A 17,769-nucleotide genomic window follows, 5' to 3' on the forward strand; every position below is an offset into this window, starting at 1 on the left:
TCAGTGAATGAACTTGATGGAAATCTCTTCTTGCCAGTCACAGAAATGGTTAATTATGGGCCTACATGAGTGTCACCTCTCTGTAGTCTTAATAATTTATTTCTGACATTGGATTGAATCGAGCCATTCTTATTAGGTATTGCGAATTTGAAAGGGTGAATGAAAATTGCTGCAGTACTACCTTTGTAAAACACAATTATATGTGTTTTTATTTATCTCCCAAATAACGTTTCGGCAACCGTTTTAAATTTTCGACATTACTGTTCTAAGACACTCTGCTATGAACATTCTCAGATTTCCATGAAAATAATTTCAATTAATCGTTGTTATATAAGACATCTGAGGATGTTCATAGAAGAGTGTCTTAGAACAGCAATGTCGAAAATTTAAAACGATTGCCAAAACATATTTGGGAGATAGAATCCCGATGGTAATTCTAAAGAACCTAAGAGAAGTCATAACAGAGTACCTCACTTTCTCATCCCAGCTCTCACTCAGGTGAATCTAGTACTTCTAAAATTCCCCTCTCTCCTCTTCCAAACTGAACATTTTTTGGATATTCCGCACGTACAACAAACTTGACACTATCTCCACAATCGTTTTATCCATGACCCATAATCCATAATCCTGAATTCTATTGTGCTTACAGTAATGCTTTCCCTAGCCTTACAACCACGACTCTCCTGACGAAACTTTAACCACCTTCACCTTCTGCGAAAAGTTCGACCCATCATTCCAGATGAAACAGAACCTTATTTTCCCCATTCTGCACACCCAGTTCTTCCCTAAAGCCTGTCATGAGGTCCTCCTTCTCATCACTCAATTCCACTTCCTTTCCCATACATATTCTCACATAAAATCTACACCTATCCCCTCTCACTCAGCCCACACCTAGTGCTTACTTTAGCTTCAAAATCAACAAACCTTCCTTCTCATCGACCTCTACTGTCTGACAGTAACAAAACTATAAATCACCAACATAAACAACCATGTGAAAAATCGACAGAAGACAACAATATTTGTCAATGTAATAGACATGAAAATATACGTTTCACCTGTTAACAGAGTCTGAGAAAGCCATATGGAATTTAATCTATAAATCAAGTGTAATTTAACACAGTTTTAATCTTTTAAACCATGTTTATGCATACAAAAGCTATTTATCTGAAGAATCAAGAACCAATGTAACTGGTGCTAACAGGACAAAGCCATCATCTGTGGAGAGATGGGGATAAAGTAACTACAAAGAGAGAGAAAAAAAAGGTTTGGAATAACAAGTTTGCGGGTCCGCTCGTCCACTGCCACTGGAATGATATTTTTAGAGAAACTTAACACAGTATAAGAGCACAGCTGAGGTTTGAAATAACAGTCAATCGATGCAACAAGCAACTCTGAATAATGCGTGCACGGTTGGGTGGGGAGCAGAACAGTAATCCTTCCCCTCACTCCGTTCCGACCCACTACTGCCCATGGACTTTGTTATTGGACTGTCTGAAAAATATTGCTTTACGAGTAGGCTTTATTGTCAGACTTGGTGTGTATCATTGCTAGCCGAGTATTTTTATTGATAGCTCCAGTGCCAAAAGAGAAAATTCTAGTAAAACGTGAATGAAGACGTCAAATTCACATTAACGGCAAGAAAAAGCTGACAACAATCCTGCCACTGTCTGTGCTTTAACTGAATAAAACGAAACGTGTGTAGTAATGAAGAAAGACACTGCAGTAGTTGCATACATGGTGCCGGCATTAACAAACTACTGATACGTAAGTTACTGATACCATGTGCAAAAATGGTGAATTTTGATCGATACAGCAATACACTGAAGAAGTGAGACGAGTTAAATGTGTTTAAGCTGGTCAAATCTCTTCAAGTTAGTCACAGTTACAATTTTCACTAGTTTAATTCATGAAAATGCTTTTTGAACAGTGTGTACTATCCCGTCTAGACCACGTCACTCGACTCGCTGCCAGATTTCTGCTACCACATTCTTCTCGGCCACGGACGGTGGACGCTCAGTAGCTTGAACTAACTCGCTACCTTCCTGTGATGATACAATGCTGGTATTTATATTGCGACACAATGAAGGCGCATGCAAAAAAGTTAGGAATGTGCTTCGATATACAAACAACTAGCATTTAAGCATAAATACACGACGTCGGTAGGTGTAACGCCATCTACATTTCGTACATAAGGAAGGATTTATGCAGCGGGTTTGTGAGAAGGTCGTATTATGCTCCGTATAAGAAGGAAAAATGTTTAGATGAAAGTGTTGGACTTTCACAGCGGAAACTTCATGGCTTATCGAGATTGGTATTTATTGTTCATAAATCCCCTGACTGTCACGCTAATATGGACTTGATGGGTTCAGGAGGGGGATAAGACTATGCAGGGTTTCAACGAACTGATTTAACTATCGCCTGAGAAGTAGACATACTTTTTGCGTGACTTTTGCCTGATTGTACACCACATTATGTTCCATAAGGGAGGGAATTGGATGAACCGATAGGTTCAGGAGGGCCATAACGCCCTGCAGCATCTGAGGGAAAGGAATGGACTCGATGGGTTCAGGAGGACCATACACCATGATGCAGGATCACAGTGAACCCAATCAACTAGCGCCTGAGAAGTACACACACTGTTCGCTTGATTTTTGATCATAAACCTACATTATGTTCCATGAAACAGGGAATGGAATGGCCCGACACCTTCAAGAGGACCACAATACCCTGCAGCGACTCAGGGAATGGAATGGACCCGATGGATTCAGGAGGGCCATACACCATGATGCAGGATCTCAATGACCCTACTCAGCAAGTACATGAGAAGTAAACTTGCTGTTCACTTAGCTTTTGTAGGATCATACAGCCACATCATGTTCCTTAAGTCAGGGAATGGACTTTTTTGCAGAAAGAAGAGTACGCACACTGTCAGTGAGGTGAGATCTGAAGGATCATGGATTGTCAAAAAGATGTCTATTGCTGTAGCTTTCTCTGATGTAGCGGAAGAGATAGGCTCCCTGAGAGCTCTGACGCAAGTGCTTCACTGGAAGCAGGAATGGTGTCTTATCGTCCTTCCAGACGTGTACCAGTTCTGCATGCACCACCAAAATGGATGTATCTGTGTGTGGTGCGACAAAAGACGAACATTCATCATTGTCATATGAGTCTCGTTTGTATAGCCGATACGAAAAACCTGGTCAGGAGTTGCCAAGAGTCTGGCACACCACCACGTTCCAGACATTACAACTAGTGAACTGTGGCACAGAGTCGAAGCGGCTTGGAACGATATATCCGTATCTGTCATTAAAGCTCATTTCGAATCGATGTTCAGCCCAGTTACAGCATTTTTGCTGCCAGATGTGTCAGTTTTGTGCACAAAATTTTCTAACTTTATAACCAAACCAGATAGATATTTAATCACGTTTTCTTCCTCCTGGTGTTGCAGTTTTAGTGGTTAGCGATGTAACACAAAAAGAGAACTTTTAAAATTCGTCGTGACAGTGATCTGTAGTTAGCAGCACTGTCTGACAGTAACTTTGTGATAATGATGACCTGGGCATTCGGTAATGATGTAACATCAGAATGATGAACTCTGTCTTCACGGAATAAAAGCGTTCTGTACAGTCAAGAGTAATAATTCAGCAATTACACAGAGGGTGGCCCTACAGTTATTTTTTTTTATTTTAATTGGTATTTGGAGCTGGGCGCCGTAGAAAGACGTGATGAAGAAATTGTTTATGAACTCTCAAAAGTCTGGTTCATCCATAAAACTGATAGATCAGCCAAAGAGAGCACTTGCTGTACTTCTAGTACGTCAGTCTTAAATAGCTCAAAGTATTCAGTTGGTGAGCTAGCAACTGTAATACCGAAAGATGGTCTACTGAATTATCCACGTTGACTGAAATTTTCTCTGTACATGCAGTGCTGCAATAAGACCCGAAGGAGAATGGTCAAAAATTGTGATTAGCATTTCTCTAACAAACGACGCTTTGATTGGCAGAAAAATCTCATTCCCACCAGACAGTTACCTGGCTGAGCAGCGCGGTCGTTAGTAGGCATTTCACTAACGTCTTTTACACGGCAGCAAGCCGATGGGTTTTTGTGCAGTTTGTGAGATGAGTCATAAGTCTACCGAAAATGATACAGATCACGGTGATTGCTGCTACTCTTAAGCATGTTGAGATGATGCACTCGTTTGTCTTACCTGCACACTGATCAACGCTGGTAATTACAGGTGTTTGGGACTTTTCACTTACTTTGTCATCTTAAGGTTCGCTGACACTCCAAGATATCCATCATTTTTAGATTTGTCCGCTTCTGAGTATTCAGAATTCAGAAATTATCATTTTATGCTTCACATTACGTTACAATGGGGTATGCATTTATGCTGTCTTCAGTCTATCTGCATGTGTTTCTAAAGTAGCTATATCCACTGTTCGCAAGTGATTATTTTGTCCTTCTGATGGGAATAACTGTTTAGAAATTATGTAGACACCACCAAGGAAAAAATAAAAGCATTCTTACATTTTGTAGGAAACAGAGTTTTATGTCCAGCAAATTATAATATATTTTAAATTTTTCTGGCTAGATTTGAAGAAAGATTTCTAAATTCGCTGGGTTTCTTAGAGTGATAACAGGACTGATGAACAGTACTTTCATTTGTTTTATTGACTTTATTTCCTTCAGATTAGTTATACAAAGGTGCTGTCTCTTTTAGCAAGCATATATTACAACGGTGCACGCCCACAGTTTGGGGCCCTATGAATTGAGCTGAGTACAATGATAACTTATCACCTTGTTGTTGCTGTAACCACCACCATCTGCTCTTTATCAATATTACTTGTAGTGACAGTATGTAATTATTATATAAGAGTGCAGTTCCTCTATAATGAAGCTGAAATCATGTTAAGTTTATGGCACTATTTACATCAAAAACACATTTACATATGAAAAACCACTCACATAAAACATTATGCAATAATCAATAACCCTATCACAGATTTGCTGGGACATCAACTTCTTGTTGCAAAACAGACTTCTTGTCTCACTCATGTCCCCTACATAAAGAATTACACACAGTTCAGTCAACATATTGTAGGAGTTAACTCCACTGAAACTAAATACAAGAAGTGGCACACACATATATTAATTATAATAACACTTTTATATTTAATTTAGCAATTAAGATATTAATTTACATGAAATAAATATTTAAAACATAATATATGATTGAATACAGTTACAGGTTTTGAAAAATTATAGTTTAAATTAAAAAGAAGATGTACAGATCTGTAATTGTTGTTTAGAAATATTTCAAAGTTAAAATCGATCAGTGGGAATTTGTTTTTGGACATGAACTTGAAACTCACAAAAGATTTCATGGGAATCTAATTAAAATACAAAAATCATATGCCTATTTTGAATATAAATATTAACATCATCTTAATGCTATTTTGATTGAAGCATTGTAAATACGATTACTTATCTGGATTTATAGCTTCAGAAGAACCATGGACCAGTTTTTGTAACATATAGTTAACTTTAAAGATGTGTTGTAACTCTTCAGTTTTTCTGCATCTTTTCGCAGAAATTAGCTTATTGCAGTATATATTACAGTACCAAAAGTCATCAAATGAGAGAATGATTTCTTAAGACAGTATCACTTCACCAAAACCCAAAGGTGTTAGTAAAACACATATCAACAGCAGTCTTTAAACCCTTATCGATCTGAAGAAATTGTCAGTTACAAAAAATATAATTAATAAGACAGTTTCTGCAGATCAGATTTTGAATTGGGTTCACCTATATAATAAACTACTACTAAACAATCATTATCACAATGTAGAAGTTTTTTCACTATATCGTTTCATTACGAATTCAGTTCAAAACTTTTCATACTCTATAGCATCACCAATTAAATACAGAAAACAATTGTAAGCTTATGTTGCAATTAAAAATTTTATTCGTTTAAATAAGATCAGGGACTCTTTCGCATGATGAACAAATAAACTATGTAAATTACAACTGTAATTGTAAATTAGATTATATCTCTAACAGCCTACTAAGATAAAAATGTTAGTTATTAATTCGGAATAAATAACATTGGTACCTTGCGCAGAAAATTTGCTTTCATTTGTCCTTTTGTTTTTCCCCCAGAAAACAGAATCAGCTAGATTTGTCAAGCTGAATCTTATACATGTGAATACTTTCATCTGTTCATAAGAGCGGTAAGATAGATCAGTCAGTATTACGATCATCGTAGTAACAGAAATATTCGAGTTTATCTATGTGAAAATCGGGCTGTGAATTGCACAGTGAGGTGGCTAATAGCTTTATTCTCCTAACTAGTATCAATTTGTTTGCTGATTTTTCAGTTTTACCTGACTTCTAAGATACCTGTGTTGGAGTATCTTTCGAGTTGACGGCGTCGTTGGTAAAATGGCTTTCTCTTACCAGATATGAGTATAGGGAAGTGTGGTGTTAAAAACATTTTTCAGTTCTGTTACGAACAACATTCTCCTGATCGACTGCCAGTTTTCACTTAAGTTAAACTGCCTGTTTATGGAGTTTAGTCGTAACATATCTCCGTTCGGGCTTAAAATGCGAAATTTGTCATTATGCTAATTCGATAGGCCAACTTCAGAAGTTTCCTAAGTTTTAATATGGTATTCATTTTAGAAAGATTGCTCATGGTGAAAATCATAATGCTTGTCGTTGACAATGATGGTTCCTCAGTGGCTGGTGTGTATTATGACTTGAAGTTGTTACTTGATGGTCATAATCAGTAATTTCGTATTTAAATTGGTTGTGATTGTGCTGGAAGATAAATCATGTTCAAAACAAGGATCTGAACTATCACTGGCATCAACAGTACATTTGAAGTGTCGTTCTTTCCGAAATAATGATGCAGATATAACGTGCAGCTGCACAGTATAAATGCATGCAGCTGTGGACGCCACCAAATCATGAGACTAATTTTAAACGACAGTGACTTAAACAATAATGGACAAATCAACTAAGGGCAAAAAGATGGACTTCCAAAACAAACAAACAAAAAGTTGTATTTTGTAACAGTACGTGAAGTCTAATATTTAACATGTAGATGAAAACCACAAGAGGAAACTAGTGACAAAGACAGAATTTTTGAAGAGAATGGAAGGAGCCAACCAACACTATGAGTAACCAAATAAGACATGAAGAAAAAATAAATACATATTTCATATGTACAGTAACATGACAACAACATCACAGATGAACAGAAGAATGGTACATGTTGTAAGGGAGTAATTAAAAGTGGAGCAAGGAAAAAGAAGAGCTCGTGGTGCAACAAAGCTACAAGTCCATGAACTGAGGTGGAAACTAATAAGAATAGAAAGAGTAAGGAGAATGGATAAGGTGAGCAGTAAGATGACAATTCAGTTCGTCTGTATGATTTTAGGAGGACGATAATCTGAGAAAAGATGTGCACCGAATGTCGAAGCCTATGGAGGCTGGAATTGTGAAAGACTCCAGGAGCGTTTGACCCTGACGGCACACTACCGCTTGCCCGCTGTTGCAGCTCCTCGAGTGCACGACTGGGCTATACCCCCACTCTTCCACGTCTTTCTGCCTTTTCCGCCCCCTCCCCTCTTCTCCTCCCACCACCACGTCTCTCCGCGTACTGCTCCTCCTCTTCCTCACTGCCTCCTCAATTTTATTATATTAATTTCACAGGCCCTCATTATTGGACATATTAAGCCACATTCCAACCAGTTCAGGTCAATGGCTGCAGGCTGGTGCTCCGGCTGGCTGGCTCGGCCGCTCTGATCGCCTCGGAGCTATTATGCAAATGCAGCCGTCGCGGGACTTCTCCTCCTCTGCCCGTCTCCACCTCTTTTCCTGCTTCGTCGCTCCCCGTCCTTGCACTGCTGTGCGGATTCAGAAGAATATAGATCGCGCCGGCTGCCACCAACTTCGTGACAGGACACTGGAATTCCTGATGCTCCGCCCTGCATGTGTTCGTTACCACCATCTTTTCCATCCCAATTCCCCCTCCTCTCCCTCTCTCCAACACATCCACAGCCCACCTCTCCAAAGCCCCAATACTTCGCCCACGACTGTTCACAATCATCAGTCTTCTTTCCTCCCAGCTTTCTACTCTGCCCCTCTCGAAAAATGTTTCCCACCCAGAGACGCCATATATCTTAAACTATGAAATGCTTAAACTGTAATAGACAGAGGAGAATTCCACACATCGTTTTGTTCAATAATTTTACGAAAGAAATTCTCAACCGACTTGATTATTAATCTATGCCGCAATTTTCTCGAGTTAATTCGTCAAACAACTCAGCGCTTTTGTGCTTCATTATCTGGACTGTTTCCTTCTAACGATGCTGGCATATCACATTGCTGATTCATACTTCCGTTTTAGCACGTCTAAATATCTTCCTCCCTCGCGCACTAAGACAACATAGCAGTTGCTGTTCTGTTAGACTATTATCTCTGAAGATAAATCTGAAGACAGTCTTCTTAACGGTGGAAGTAGGATTCCGTAGTTTCCAGTACTTTGAACTAAAGGCAGAACAGTATTGACTGCATTGCCTTTGTTTATCATTTACTTAAATTTTTGACCTTCTAGGATGAACTTGACCAACTGTCTAGTGGCACAGTAGAACACTGGAGTCCCCTTCTACAGTCGGGAACGAACGTAAACTACTAATCCTTGCATTAAAGTGGCACTAACTTTAATAATGCGTTATGCTTGTGAAGCAGATTCAGAGTCTTGTGATAACAACATTTACATATGTGAAGTCTTCACGGGTTGTCAGCCGAGTAGCATCGTCGTCTCGTAGCAACGTTTCGATGGAATGCGTCTCCATCATCTTCGCCTGAAGATGATGGAGACGCCTTCCATCGAAACGTTGCTACGAGACGACGATGCTACTCGGCTGACAACCCGTGAAGACTTCATATATAAAATTCGCCGAGAAAGCCTGCACTCGCATATAACTACATTTACATTCAGACAGTATTACATCCAACAAATTAATATCAATTGTGGAATAATTTCAACGGCGACAGGTCAGTTTCCAAATTAAGTTTCCTCTGAGCTTCCAAAAGTAATGGTGTTGGCCCCTATTTCAGTGTAAGTAGTATGGGAAAATAGTACTTTTCTTGGGACTATTGAATTATGATATCTTCTGAGCTACTTGGTTTTGGCCCCGTCTTTATTTACGGAGTAGCCCAGTCATTCAAGCCACTGACTGTCTCGTACAAAAGACAGAGCCTCGGCATAATCTCAAAAATAAAAACGTATTATCTGTTCTAGGTCCTTCACCTGAAACCCTAAGACATCTTTGATATATCAGTTACGTTCCAAAACCCCCTTGTAGTTGAAGACCGATGCGGGAGTTTGCACCGCTCTCTCCTTATTGGACGAAGATTTCTTAAAGAGATAAATTAACATGATTGTGATGTAGATGTATCACGTAACTCCTGAAGATGAGAGTATCTCCATCAGGAAGTTTACCTGACTTTGAGAGTGTCGGAATTATTTTGGAGAGTCCTTCATCCACTGGGCTGTAATGATCAACGCTTCCACCCACTACCCACCACCCACACGTCAGTGTGTACGGGAAAGATCGACGAGCGTTCAGTCACTGTTGCACGACGTAATGAGTCTCGGGGAAGGACCTCGCTGCATCAGGAATGTGGTGCACCTTCTCGCGAGGAAGGCGCGGTTTTGCAGCCTGGCTTGGCAGCATGCAGGCGTAATTAAATGGCGGACAGCAAGGTGGAGGTAATGCAAAGCAAGGCGCGGCCCCGAGAATGTGGGGAGTGTGCGCCCACAGCTCGTATCCGCAGTTGGCAGCTCAGTCCTCACCGATTTCCCACCGAACACGCCTCGTCCCCCATGCTAAGAGCGTTCCAGAAAATAGCTCATCCTTCCTTTTCCGCCAACAACATTTCACTGTTTTATTGTGTGCAGAAAGACTACTGTATCTGTTACAAAGATCTTGTACTCTTGAGTGGTCGAGTTACTCGTCAGTGATTTCTGTAGCCAGCCATCGCGATAGAATAAAACTGGCAGGTAGGGGCAAGAACGTGGAGTTCTATATTCGGTATTAAAAATTTCGAATGAAACTCAGTCAAGCATCTGACTTCTAGATGTAAGGACGATTCAGTTTAGCATCGTCTCGATGGAAAACTAAATCTTCTTGAATTTTATTTCTATTTTCCTTCGCATATAAATATTTGATATTTCTATTTTCTTAGGGAATTCTTGCACAACACGACTTATCTTGCCCTTATTTCCGTGTATACCTGCTCGTCTTTTGTTGTAATCATTTCTTCCTCTTTCAAAAACATTCTGCAAACTACAGAAGTTCTATAATCTCGCCTACGACAACTTAAAGAATATACGTCCTCACTCCCTTGCAGTTGAAGACCGATGCCAGATTTCGCCCTCCTTACTCATTGTTGACTGACTATTTCTTAAAGAGATCGATTTCGATTATTATGAAGTAAATATATCATCTGATGTAAATATATCACCTGGCTCTCCAGTCGGAAGTTTATCTGACTTTGAAAGTGACTGAATTATGCCTCATACTGGAGAGTCCGTCATCCACAGGCATGAAATGTTTACCGCATCCAGCTGTACGACACGCCATGTTTACGGGAAAGTGCGATGAGCATTCAGTCACCTTCTGGTGTGATAGAATCCTGACTTGATCTCAAAATCAAATATGTTGATGGTTTAGGCAGCTCCCTCTCGTACCTTTAAGATAACAATGTCATGTTGTGAAATTCCCCTTGCATGTTGTAGGCCGATGGCGAAGATTTTACGGTAGTTCTACTCCCTCTTTATACGACTGTAGGTCCCCATGAGTTGCTAGACACGCAATAGACCAGTATATCAGGATTCCGACTCTATCAGGCAAGTAACTAAGTTATTGTATCATATGAAAACAATCACTGGGACAAATACGTGCGTAATACCTATTTCGTAAAACGATACAAGCTTCTCCGACTCATGGAACACGGAAGCAAGTATGAACATTGACGGTGAACAATACATTGGCATCTCGTGTCGTGACTGTCAAAGAGTAGAAGAACGGCTGATGGTGATACCATTTCCTCGTCGTCGATGTCCACTGAACAAGCGAGCTGAACAGTCTGCACTCTACACCACGAACGGCTGAAGTCAAAGTTTCTGCGCAAAGTACAGTATTCGACTCCCCTTTAAGGCATCATATTTCAGGTTAATTTTTAAGCGACCAGAAAGACATCAGAGATATTTCTTTTCCTTAACGAAGCAATCGACAAATTTAATTACAAAAAAGAATCAATCATAAACTGAATGAGATCATTAATAAGTACAAAATAATTCATTAACCTTTTTAGTTTTGTTAAGCGTGTATTGCACCACACGATGATCCTGTGAAGTTAGGCATATCGGTAGATGGCAGGAGGTGCCTTAGTTTCGTCACTGCACTGCCGCCGGACACGAGAGTAGCAGAAGGCTGCGCATTACTTCCAGTCCCCAGCGAATAAATATTAGTTCAGCCTGATCACATCCGTTCGTAAATATCGTGGTTGGTCTCGCAATTCGGTCTGTACTTTCTTCTTCATTTTACAATGTGCACTCTTTCTTCATCCTTATAAGGAGTTTGCAGACCAGGCGAGATACGTAATGAGAAGGGCTTTTAACTGTATTTTCTGATGCGACACCTAAAGAGAACACAGATTTATGTTTGCTGAGGTGCTAGAAGTAACGCGGAATGATACGTTTCGAACGGCAGATATTGCTGTAAATTCCTAGAATAGTAGGAACAACAGTCTGAAACAACTTAAAATGGAATGGAAGTCTCTTCTTATGCGCTCTAACTCCGAATGGATCATTTCTTTTTATTAATTGTGGAGAACACAATATTGTTTTTCACCCTGAACAGGGCGACAAAATAACTGAGAGTTTGTGTACCTGAAATATCGAGCTCTTCAGGTAATTTTTTCGTTTCTGTCATGGCTCCGTACACAAAGCTGTCCAAATCAAGAGTAAAATTCAACTCTCTCCTGTCATCTCGTTACAAATGTTGCATGCTAGTTTTATTATTTAGCCAAGTCTCTGCAAGCAGCAGGATAACACTAAGTACTTGTTTGCTGAATACGAAACTGTGCTACAAAATAGCATAGTATTGTATAACACGCATCAATGTCAGTTTTTCAGTGGATAGATTATTATCTAATACGGAATAAATCCCTCTTCTAGACCCAGAGGAATCGTCGCTTTCACTGATAAAAGACTGACACGAATACAATTCCGTCAGGAGTATCTGAATGTGATGCGAGTGGTATCAGATTTCAAGAATGGTGGCTCCATCCAACAAGCTGTGCCTTTGGATTGACAACACATGTATTCTTAGTGGACTGCGTTTGGATGCTTATGGTCTTCAAGAGGATGGACGCACCTCCATTTCAAGAAAAATACATCCTATATACATTGCATGTGACGAGGATGCACAGTTCGGTCAAAGAAACTATCTGCCTGGAAGTAAAACAGTGTATTGTGGAACTATCTGAGGTGCAATATTCCCAGAGTATTTATGTTCTTTATTTTTATGCAATCCATTCTTGCAGTGGAGAATGCAATAATCATTTCTGTTAACTTTATTACTGGTTCTTAGTCAAATACAGTAATTATTATACAAGACAACATATTTTACACGCTGTAGATTTTGGGTTGGAACTCAGTTCCTGTTTCATAGTTGGTATTCGTATGTTTTGATATATTAAGAAGCAAAATAGCCTATAACAACAAGAGAAAGAAAGTAGTATATAGATGTCTTACAGTGTACACCAGAAAAATTAAACGATGATTTGAGACATTGACGGGTAGATTTCAATGGTGTGAAATCTCCATGTACTTCACGTGGTCTCTTAATTTCTATGGTTGCTGTAGATTCTTTATTCAACAACACATCAGAAGATATGAATGACATATGCGAAACAGTAACACTAGGAAATCGGCATGTAACTCTAAACCTAGGTTGCGTAAAATAAGCTGTATTCTTGTGTAATAATAGTGTAAACTGTAGAAAGCTATATTTGTGGACATATTTTATTTGTTATTTGTGTGTCAATAAGTTATCTCAACTGTTGAAAAAACGAGCACGGAACCATACTGTTCTCATCACCGGACAGACAGTTTAGTTGCTTCTAAACAGCATATGAGTCAAGTTACACGACACTTACGAAACTGAAATTAGAAACGTGAACGTTGACTTCGCCACGTCATAAGAGGCTGCGGTGCAGAGTCCACTGTTTTATTCTGGTTGAAAATAATCGTAGACATGATATATGATGGCACCATAACCACTTTCAGTATAATGAAGAAAGATGAACTTTGTCTGGTTCACTTCTTATCTTTATTCCTTTTCTTCTTCTTTTATTTATTTATTTATTTTGAAACACAATGGTCACCTTTCTGAGGAGCTGTAATGCACATCAGTTAGACACGAATCTTAAAATGGCATGTAACAAAAAGTGAACCAGCAATCCGAATAAACATAAAAAGTGAGACTGACGGTGGTGATTGTCTTTCTTGATTTGGTTCGTTGAGCCCAAGGAGTGTGATGAGGTGGCAATGAAGACTGGTCCGTGGAAGCGTCACATTAGGTATGTTAGGGAGAGAATATGGAGTGCACATCCAAACGATGAGTGAAGTATGGTCGGCAGAGGGTGTGGAAAGGACATTCAAACAATGAGTTAGGTATGGCAGCCAGACGATATGGACGTCCAGACGAAGGGTTAGGTGTGGTAGCCCAAAGATATAGAGAGGATATCCAAATAATAAGTGAAGTATGTTAGAGGATATGGACTGGACGTACAAACAATGAGTTATGTATGGTAGGCAGAGGATATGGAGGGGACATACAAACAACGAGGTATGGGTAGCCAGAGGATATGGAGAGGATATCCAAACTATGAGTTACATATGACTGCTGGAGTGTATGGAGCGGCTTGCTGGAATGTATGGAGAGGCATGTAGACAATGACTTTGGTACGGGAGCCAGAGGATACAAGCATCCAAACATGATTTAGGTATGGTGTGCAGAGCTTACGGAGAGGATATACAAACAATGAGTTAAGTATGGTAGCTAGAGAACATGAAGAGGACATCCAGTGAGTTAGGTATGGTAGCCAGAGGAGAAGGATAGGTCATCCAAACAACCGTAGCAGAAGATATGAAGATGAGATCCAAAAAACTAAAGAATGGAGCCACTGCATAAGTAATGAAGAGCACTCGATTGTTTCGGAAGAAGGTACGATTGTTACTGTGCGGATCGAAGCTGTCGAGGGCGGGAGCTGCGCAGACGACGCGGCGGGCAGTGCAGGGCGGGGTGGGGGCGGCGGCCGGCCTAGCTGTGCAGCGAGCCGGCGCCGGCCTGCGAGTGCGCCAGCATCAGGATGTCCTTCTTCTCCTTGGGGAAGCGCAGCTCGCGGCCGGCGAGGCGCGCCGCGTCCAGCTCGCGCTCGGCCTGCCGCAGCTCGCGGCTCAGCGCGCCCGCGTTCTCCTGCTCGCGCGCGATCCAGTCCAGCGCCATCTGCGAACGCATGTCGTCGTCCAGCGCGCGGTTCGAGTAGTGCGCCACCACCTCCTGCCGCGAGCACTGCCGCTCGCGCATCGCCTTCAGCGAGCCGTTCCAGTGCAGCAGCTGGAACACTGTCATCAGCTCCTGGAACTCCAGCATTGTGCGCCCCTTGTTCGTCTCCAGCATGAACCGGAAGGCGCCGATGCCAGTGTTGGGGTTGTCCGCCTCCTCTGGGTCACCCTGCACAAAAAAGGAGAGACATTTGCTACAAAGTGTACAGAAAAAGAAGCCGTTCGAGGTGATACTATTTAAATTAAAAAGAAGGGGGCATTATATTAGACATTTTATGAATCCAACATTGTTGAAGCTTTCGTAGCCACATGTTGCCGTATAGCCTGGTGGTATGTGTCTCGGAATCTGTGTCGGTTGGTTGATTGATTTGGCGGGAGGGGACCAAACAGCGAGGTCAACGGTCCCATCGGATAAGGGAAGGATTGGGAAGGAAGTCGGTCCTACTTTAAAAGAACCAGCCCGGCATTTGCCCGAAGCGATTTAGGGAAATCCCGAAAAACCTAAATTAAGATAGCCGGACGCGGGTTTGAACCGTCGTCCTCCCGAATGCGAGTCCAGTGTGCTCAGCACTGCGCCATCTCGCGTAGTATGATCTTCGTCCGACGAGGGGTGTTCAATAAGCTCAAATGGTTCAAATGGCTCTGAGCGAGCCTTGGAACTTTTTTCCCTCTGCTCTTCAAATTGCTACCCTCATTCGCGTTTCGTCCACTGTCTATCACCTGACGGGCCGTGTTAATGCGTAGTCTTACCCAGACGCACGGATAACATCACAGCCCAGCATCCTGTGATTCACTTACTGGATAACTAACATGTTAACGGAGGCGACAGTAGAAATTTTGGTCTGGTCACCACGTTGGTGCGGGCGTGGAGGGGCCCCATCTCTTTAGAAACTATGGGACTTAACATCTGAGGTCATCAGTCCCCTAGACTTAGAACTACGTAAACCTAACTAACCTAAGGACATCACACACATCCATGCCCGAGGCAGGATTCGAACCTGCGACCGTAGTGGTCGCGCGGTTCCAGACTGAAGCGCCTAGAACCGCTCGGTCACACCAGCCGGCGTTCAATAAGTAACGCAGCACATTTTTTCTGAAAGTAAGTTTGTTTTTTTATTCAGGAGCTCAATACATCATGTTATTCTTTACTCTTTCGACTACAAAAGCCTATTTTACAACGTAATTCCCATTGAATGTGAGGGCCTTAGGCCTGTATGCCCGCATGGTACCACTCTACTGGTCGACGTCGTAGTCAACATCTTGCTGTGTCAATAACCTCCTCATCACCCACGTACTGCCTCCCACGGAGTGCGTAATTCATCGGACCAAACTGCCGGCCGGTGTGGCCGAGCGGTTCTAGGCGCTACAGGCTGGAACCGCGCGACCGCTACGGTCGCAGGTTCGAATCCTGCCTCGGGTATGGATGTGTGTGACGTCCTTAGGTTAGTTAGGTTTAAGTAGTTCTAAGTTCTAGGGGACTGATGATCTCAGCAGTTATGTCCCATAGTGCTCAGAGCCATTTGAACCATTTGGACCGAACAGATGGAAATCGGACGGTGCGAGATCCGGGCTGTAGGGTGGATGAAGAAGTTCAGTCCAATGAAGTTTTGTGAGCTCCTCTTAGGTGTACAGACTTGTGTGAGGCCTTGCGTTGTCATGCAGAAGGAGAATCTCGTTTGCGTTATTGTACCGACGAACACGCCGAGGTCGTTTCTTCAGTTTCCTGGGGGTAACACATTAAACTTCAGAGTTGGTCGTTGCACCATAACAGACGGCAACAATAGAATAACCGCTTCACAGTTCCAGAAGAACATCACCCTGACTTTATCGGCTAAGGGTATGGTTTTGAAGGAGAGGTCGTGAGGTGCCACTCCATGGATTGCCGTTTTGTTTTCGGTTCGAAGTGAGAAGCCACGTTTCATCGCCTGTGATGATGTTTGAGAAAAAATTGTTACGATGGTCCTTCAATGCTCTTTATGGTTTCCCGTTAGACGGTGAGGAAGCCAGAGGACACAAGCCTTTGAGTGACACAACTGTTGGACGAGTGTGTCAGGACTACCAACAGATATCTTGTTGAGCAGCGAGGTGTTTGATTGTGATCTGTCGATCACCTCCAGTGAGAGTGTCCACACGTTCCAACATTGCAGGAGAGAGAGCTGTGTGCGGCTAGCCGGCATGCGGGAGATGGGACAGGTGTGCGCGACCTTGTTGCGATGATGACAGTCTCCTTGCCCAATGACTCACCGAGCTTTTGTTCACGTCTCCGCTGACATTTCTGCAAGCGTCTGTGAATATCTGCGCTGCTCTGGTTTTGCGCCAAAAGAAACTCAATGACAGCTCTTTGCCTGGAATGCACCTGCGTTGTAAATACCACTTTGAAGGCTATGTATAGCATCGCCACCGGTCGTAGCTCCATGAAGTGGCTGAACCGAGAAACTCAATTGGCCGCAAACAAAGTGTCGAATTATTTATTGAACGCCTCTCGTAATTTTTCAAGCGTTTCGCCAACACTAAAGGCTAGCACTGTCAAAGTTCCATCCTCCACTGAGCCGCCAGCTGTGAAGTGTGAACCTTCGACAATGTTAGCCACTCATGTTGGTGAAACGCCTGAAAAATCATTAAATAAACGTCAGCCAAGAATCCCGAATCGCAGTCTAACAGCCAATACGTCAGTTATTGTGTAGCAGATGTGTCTAATAATTACCTCTTAGAAGCAGGTCAAAAAATCTGTTACGGAATTTCAGAAGAGAAAGCGAAACGGTACACTGAAGAAGCACTACAAAGTAAATTTAGTCAAGTGAAACTTTTCACACATCCCTGTCCAGAATAAAGAAAATCACCACGACCTTCAAGACTAGAAGTTCATGAGACGTTAATACACTATGTGATCAAAACTATCCGGACACCTGGCTGAAAACGACCTACAAGTTCGTGGAGCCCTCCATCGGTAATGCTGGAATTCAACATAGTGTTGGCCCACCCTTAGCCTTGATGACAGCTTCCATTCTCGCAGGCATACGTTCAGTCAGGTGCTGGAAGGTTTCTTGGGGAATGGCAGCCCATTCTTCACGGAGTGCTGCACCGAGGAGAGGTATTGATGTCGGTCGGTGAGACCTGGCACGACG

At 41.9% G+C, this 17,769-nt stretch overlaps 1 protein-coding gene across 1 annotated transcript in view; it reads right to left on the reverse strand.

The window, feature by feature from the left end:
- Positions 1 to 13,828: 13,828 nt before the first annotated feature.
- The window catches only part of LOC124614068 (LIX1-like protein), a 307,684-nt gene continuing 303,743 nt past the window's right edge, over positions 13,829 to 17,769 (reverse strand). Inside the window, exon 4 of the mRNA XM_047142904.1 lies at positions 13,829 to 14,813. Coding sequence (XP_046998860.1) covers positions 14,400 to 14,813 — 414 coding nt within the window. The 3' untranslated portion in view covers positions 13,829 to 14,399. The remainder of the gene's footprint in view (positions 14,814 to 17,769) is intronic.

This window comes from Schistocerca americana, chromosome 4 (assembly GCF_021461395.2).
Source record: "Schistocerca americana isolate TAMUIC-IGC-003095 chromosome 4, iqSchAmer2.1, whole genome shotgun sequence".
Classification (NCBI taxonomy): domain Eukaryota; kingdom Metazoa; phylum Arthropoda; class Insecta; order Orthoptera; family Acrididae; genus Schistocerca; species Schistocerca americana.